Here is a 6,000-nt window from a genome sequence, read left to right as displayed (position 1 = left end):
AACTTGCTTAACTCATTTAGCAGGTATCTACGAAAGTTCGGGGGCTGCTCTCTCGCACCTCGGACTCTCGTCCTATGAGAAAGGCATGAGTTGTCAGCTCTTTTCCCACTTAGCGACACGCATAGCTTTCGCTCAGCACCACTGCCCATCCACAAGAGAACGGATACCAAGCATTTCGCTGGGCGGTCGGCGGCACCAGCGCCACGGGGAGGACAGCGGGGCGGAGCTAGCTCTGCGCATGCCCTGCTAGAGCGGAAGGGGTCAGCAGGTTGCGCCTGCGCACTCTGTCGACTAGGCGCCTCCGCCTCCGCGGCCGGGGTACCAGGCGAGGGTTTCTTGGCGGAATGGTGCCACGGTGCCAGGTAAGGGTGGAGAGCCCTTTGAGAAGTGTCTTTCCTTGCTCCTCCCCTCCACAGACCTGGCCCTGCTCAGCCAGACCCCGGCGACTGCCACCGCCGCACTGGCCCCTCCTGGCTTCAGAGGCTTTGTTCTGGCCTTCTCAAGGAAGGTCAAGTCCATTGCGCGAACTCTTGTTGCGTGACGGTGTGGAAGACCAGCTGGTTTCTAAAGGCACCAGCTATCTTTGCCCTTCCTTGTCAGATTGTTCGTTTTTAAGAAATCGAATTTTCAATTAAAAAAGAAATGCACTTAACTAAGCGTTCTATGATGAAATCTGTGTTTTTGCCAACCCTCTGATTATTTGGTAGAGAATAATTTGCTCTGAGTGACAGGTGGGTTATTTTATGTGGTCGGATCCCTTAGATATATCAGGCTGCCTGCATAGGTTTGTCCTAGAAAATAACCAGTTAATCCTGTATTTCAGACCCATCTGCTTTTGTAAATATCAGGGTTTGTATGTTGCATAACTTAATCCTGAACAGCTGGGTTCAGTGTAATGTAGACTGGAATCAAAGGTCACATGACAACCATGAAATATATATCTTGCACTTATTTGGTTACTTATTTTGTGTAATTCATCTAGACTCAGACATTTGTTCATTGCTTAAGTATTTATAAAAGGTGCTGTAATTTTATGTCAGTTAAAGACCTAACTTCATGGTTTCTAAGAAGATATTGTTAGGATTTTAGTTGTGGCACACATACATTTATAGAACTAAAAAGCATCTGGAAATTAGAATTTTACTAAAAACAAATTTTTCAAAATTTGAACTTGTAGATATACTGAAATTTTTGTGGGCACTTAATTTTCTCTAACTTATATAAAGTCTATTTGGTTAAAGTAGTAAATAAAACAAACAAACAGAAAAAACCAGTCATGGACAGCTAGGAAAGAACTACGAGTTGTTATAGTTAAAAATATTTTCTTTCTTTTCAGGTTGAAGTGTTGTATTTTGCAAAAAGTGCTGAAATAGCAGGAATTCGCTCAGAGACCATTTCTGTGCCACAAGAAATAAAAGCATTGCAGCTGTGGAATGAGATAGAAACTCGCCATCCTGGGTAGTTAAAATTTTATAGAATGTATATGATTAGCACTTTTAAAATTTAAAAATGTGTGAGTAAATGGTAAAAGTAAATTTTGATTTCCATGCTTAATGTCAAGAGGATCATTAGTTGTATTTTTCTGGAGTTACTTTTGAAAAGTTAAGTTCTAATATTTAAAAACACAAGATTTCTTCAGAAAGTTTAAAGATATTTTACTGAAAAAACATAGTGAGTTGGAATACTCCCAAAAGGACATGATTATATTTGCTTTTAAAATTTACAAGATACTGAAAGTGAATATTCTACATTTTTATAACGTTAAGTGAAAATGTTATAAATTCTGTTAAAAATGTGTGCTTTAAACTTTTTTGTCCCACCCTGTTTTTAGAGAGCTCAAGATAGAAATTTCTAAGATTCAAAGAAAAAGAACAAACATTAGGTGCTGCTGAATTTGAGTTTTTGCAATATTTGATTTTTTTTTATGACTCTTGAAAATGTACAATTTTACTGCTATTGGTTTTTTTGAAACAAAATATGTAAAGGTAGCTTATGTGAACGTGTTTCAGGAATATTATTAGAGTCACTTAAGTCCGTGTGGATGTTTAACTTGGAAGTCTTAGTACAGTGTAAAAGGTAGTTTGCAGTGTATGTTCAAAAAGAAAATTATTCCTTCTTGATTTCATATCCAAGTTTTTAAGGTGCCCTGATAATTGATGAAACATGAGGCCTCTGTCCCACTACTTGTGTACTTAGGTGAAAAGTTCCTGGGGAGGGCATGTGCTGATTAAGAAATTTTCCTTTTTTTTTTTTTTTTTGGTCTTTTTGCCTTTTCTAGGGCCGCTCCTGCAGCATATGGAGGTTCCCAGGCTAGGGGTCTAATCGGAACTGTAGCCACCAGCCTACGCCAACGCCACAGCAAGGCAGGATCTGAGCCGCGTCTGCAACCTACACCACAGCTCATGGCAATGCTGGATCCTTAACCCACAGAGCAAGGCCAGGGATCGAACCTACAACTTCATGGTTCCTAGTCGGATTCGTTAACCACTGCGCCATGACGGGAACTCCTTTTTTTTTTTTTTGACCTGGTCTGAATGTTGGCTCCAGTCTAGTGTTTTTTTTTTGCTTGTTTCTTTGTTTAATTCCCCAAGACACATCACCCAATAAAGAATTGTTAGCAGTTTACTGTGTTCTTTGTGGTGAATAATTATGTTCTTCAGTGAATATATCTTTTCTCTGCAAAATTTGAGTTATTTTAATTTTGCAGATGATGCTTCATAAAGTAATATTTATATAATTTTGATTGCAGCTGAGGAGATTTGGGGCCTAACAGCATTGATACATCTAATTACGTATTTTTTCCTCTCAGATTGGCTGATGTCAGAAATCAGGTGATACTTGCTGTTCGTCAGGAATATGTCGAGCTTGGAGATCAGCTCCTCCTGTTGCAATCAGGAGATGAAATTGCCATTATCCCCCCCATTAGTGGAGGGTAGTGCTTTCGTGCCACCTGGGTATGTGAGATACGTTCTTCTCAGCCTATCTTGTAGAGAAGGATCATACAGATGGTAACTTGCATGTGGTTTGCTTTAACTGCATACTCTTTGTAAGGCTGTGTGCACCAACTCTTGTTAAAGCAGCAACTCTCTATGGGTACAGACAGACTTATAAATACCTATCATCTCTACATCAGTTCTGTTATGAACAGTTTAATGTCATTTTGATGTGTTCATTCTATTGACTTAACATGGTTTACTGAGACTTTATTTTGTGTCGGGCACAGTGCTAGACACTGAAGTAATAATATCCCTGTTTTGTAGGAGGGAAAACTGAAATTCAGAAGTTAAAAAACTTGTCTATCATCACCTAGCTAGTTAAGTGGCAGAGCCAACATTTGAACTCAGATTATTGGATTCTCTGTGTACTTTTTCACAAAAATGCTTATTAATACTGGATAATAGCTCTCCTGGGTGCAGAGGAATGTAGAAAAAATGCATAGCTGAAAAGTAAGATCACTCTTTTTTGTTTTTTGGAACTTACCATTTCCCACATATAAAGAAATGGCTTTATTATCATTATCATCATCAGTATTACTTTTGTCTGCACCTGCAGCATATGGAAGTTCTGGGGCCAGGGATCGAATCTGAGCTGCAGCTGCAACCTGTGCCACAACTACAGCAGTGCCACATCCTTAACCCACTGCGCCAGGCCAAGGATCAAACCCTCGCTGTTGCAGAGGCAATGACAGATCTTCCTGTGGTACAGCAGGAACTTCAAAACAGCTTTATTATTATAGCTGTATTTCAAATGGCTTTAGGATGCATGCCGTCTTTCCATCTTTTCGAATAGTATAGTCTATATATGAGTAGGATAATGTGTAAGAATATCTCTTAGTATAGCGGGAGAGACAGAATGAGGCTTAATTTGTCAACCTAGGAATATGTTGTAGAAATTAATAATCATCCCTAATTAAAAACTCTTGTTCAGAGTGAAAGAAAACTTTCTTAATTTGATGGTGTTTTTCTCAGAAATCAAGAGTAAGTATCCTACTCAATGGCAAAACTTTGCCTTCATGAAAGCACAGAACAAGCCAGGGGTGCTTATTTATTTATTTTTCCATTCATTTTCCCCCATTCTCCTGGAGGGCAGTACCCCAAAAAGTGAAGAGTAAATATGGCAAACAAATTGCCTGGTGTGTCAGTAGATACTGGATTTTCTTAGTCGTCCTATTTGTAAATCATAGAATTCCTTCTTAGATATTTGGAATTCAGTTTTATTGGAAACTGTGGTCACCATGTCACCATCATGATTATAGAAAAATGCTATTCTTTGAAGTTCAGGAAATTTATTTTACAATGGGCTGCCGTTGAAGGTGTGTTTGTGTGGTGATTGGATCTGTTCTTAGAGAAGACTGGGAAGACACTCAACAGCATTTTGTGTTATTTGAGTGTGTTTGGCAGGATTTGTAATGTGCACTTATAGAATCCATGTTCTTAAGAGTCGGGTTGTGGGAACTCACTGTGGTCTGAAGTTCATAGACCATGTTTGGGTTATCGAGGTTGTGCTACACGAAGTGGAGGAAGCTCAGGGAGCATGTATAGGAGCTTGAAACATCCTGGACTCTAGTGCCATTATGAATAATTTTTTGGTAGCATGATCCTGTGATCTTAAACATCCCTTCCCCAGTCCCCAGACTCTGTCTCAGAACGCTGTTATTTTCATAAGTTAACCCTACTTGTTTTTTTTAAGATAAAATTTATTTGAGCCACGTTGGTCATAAAAATAAACAAGGGACTTAAGAATACCTAAATTAACTAGTGGATAAACATATATTTGGTCTTTATTTTTCCTAGTAAGTACATATTTATGAAATAAAATTTTATAAAAGACATTGAAATGATTTATTAAAATTCGTGTTAGTAAACAATTAACATCAAGCATTATCCAAAAGGTCAATATAAACTTGCATTGTTTCCCGGTGATTGTTTTCTTATATATCAGTTCACCAGATCATTCCTCCGTAAGGCCATGTATTAGAATTGTGTAAAATTTTATGTTAAAATAACTCCATTTTGTTAAATATGTTTAAAACATTCAACTTGCATGAGTATGTGGAATGACTGGCCAACAGGGAACTGCTGTATAGCACAGAGAACTCTACCCAATATTCTGTGATAATCTATGTGGAAGAATTTGAAAGAGAATAGATGTGTGTATATGCATAACTGAATCACTTTGTTGCATAACAAATTATCACAACCTTGTGAATCAACTGTACTTCAGTAAAGCTTTAAAAAAATTAAAAAATAGAAAAGTTAAAAAAGTTTAAAGTAGGAGTTCCCATGGTGGCACAGTGGTTAACGAATCCAACTAGGAACCATGAGGTTGCGGGTTTGATCCCTGGCCTTGCTCAGTGGGTTAAGGATCCGGCATTGCCATGAGCTGTGGCGTAGGTTGCACATGTGGCTTGGATCCTGCGTTGCTGTGGCTCTGGCATAGGCCAGCGGCTACAGTTCCGATTAGGCCCCTAGCCTGGGAACCTCCATATGCCGCAGGAAGCGGCCCTAGAAAAGGCAAAAAGACAAAAAAAACCAAAAAACAGTTCAAAGTAGAATAAAAAAATATTCAACATGAGGAAAGATAAAACCGCTTTTATGTTTTTAAGATTTTTTGTATTATAGTTGCTTTACAGTGTTCCATTAATCTCTGCTGTACAGCAGAGTGACCTGGCTACACATACTTATACATTCTTTTTTGCACATTATCCTCCACCATGTTCCGTCACAAGTGATTAGATACAGTTCCCCATGCCATACAGCAGGATCTCATTGCTCAGCCACTCCAAATACAGTAGTTTACATCTACTAACCCCAAACTCCCAGTCCAGCCCACTTCCTCCACCACCCCGCTTAGAAACCACAGTCCTGTTCTCCATATCCATTATTTTTTTTTCTGTAGATAGGTTCATTTGTGCCATATATTAGATTCCAGATATAAGTGATATCATATGGTGTTTGTCTTTCTGACTTCACTTAGTATGAGAGTCTCTAGTTCCATCCA

At 38.7% G+C, this 6,000-nt stretch overlaps 1 protein-coding gene across 6 annotated transcripts in view; it reads left to right on the top strand.

The window, feature by feature from the left end:
• The first annotated feature begins 294 nt into the window (after positions 1-294).
• MOCS2 (molybdenum cofactor synthesis 2) overlaps positions 295-6,000 on the top strand; it is a 46,860-nt gene continuing 41,154 nt past the window's right edge. For 5 of the 6 annotated variants that reach the window (XM_085001549.1, XM_085001548.1, XM_085001547.1 and 2 more), the window contains exons 1-3: positions 295-362; positions 1,337-1,458; positions 2,810-2,954. In XM_085001549.1, coding sequence (XP_084857675.1) covers positions 2,857-2,954 — 98 coding nt within the window. In that variant the 5' untranslated portion in view covers positions 295-362; positions 1,337-1,458; positions 2,810-2,856. 6 annotated transcript variants of the gene reach the window in all.

This window comes from Sus scrofa, chromosome 16, assembly GCF_054392235.1.
Source record: "Sus scrofa isolate SSC_HxYL_T2T_F1_AM1 chromosome 16, Sscrofa_HxYL_maternal_Yorkshire_Landrace_v2.0, whole genome shotgun sequence".
NCBI classification, from domain to species: Eukaryota; Metazoa; Chordata; class Mammalia; order Artiodactyla; family Suidae; genus Sus; species Sus scrofa.
Note: the sequence above shows the minus strand (reverse complement) of the source record. Positions and strands in the feature narration are given on the sequence as shown.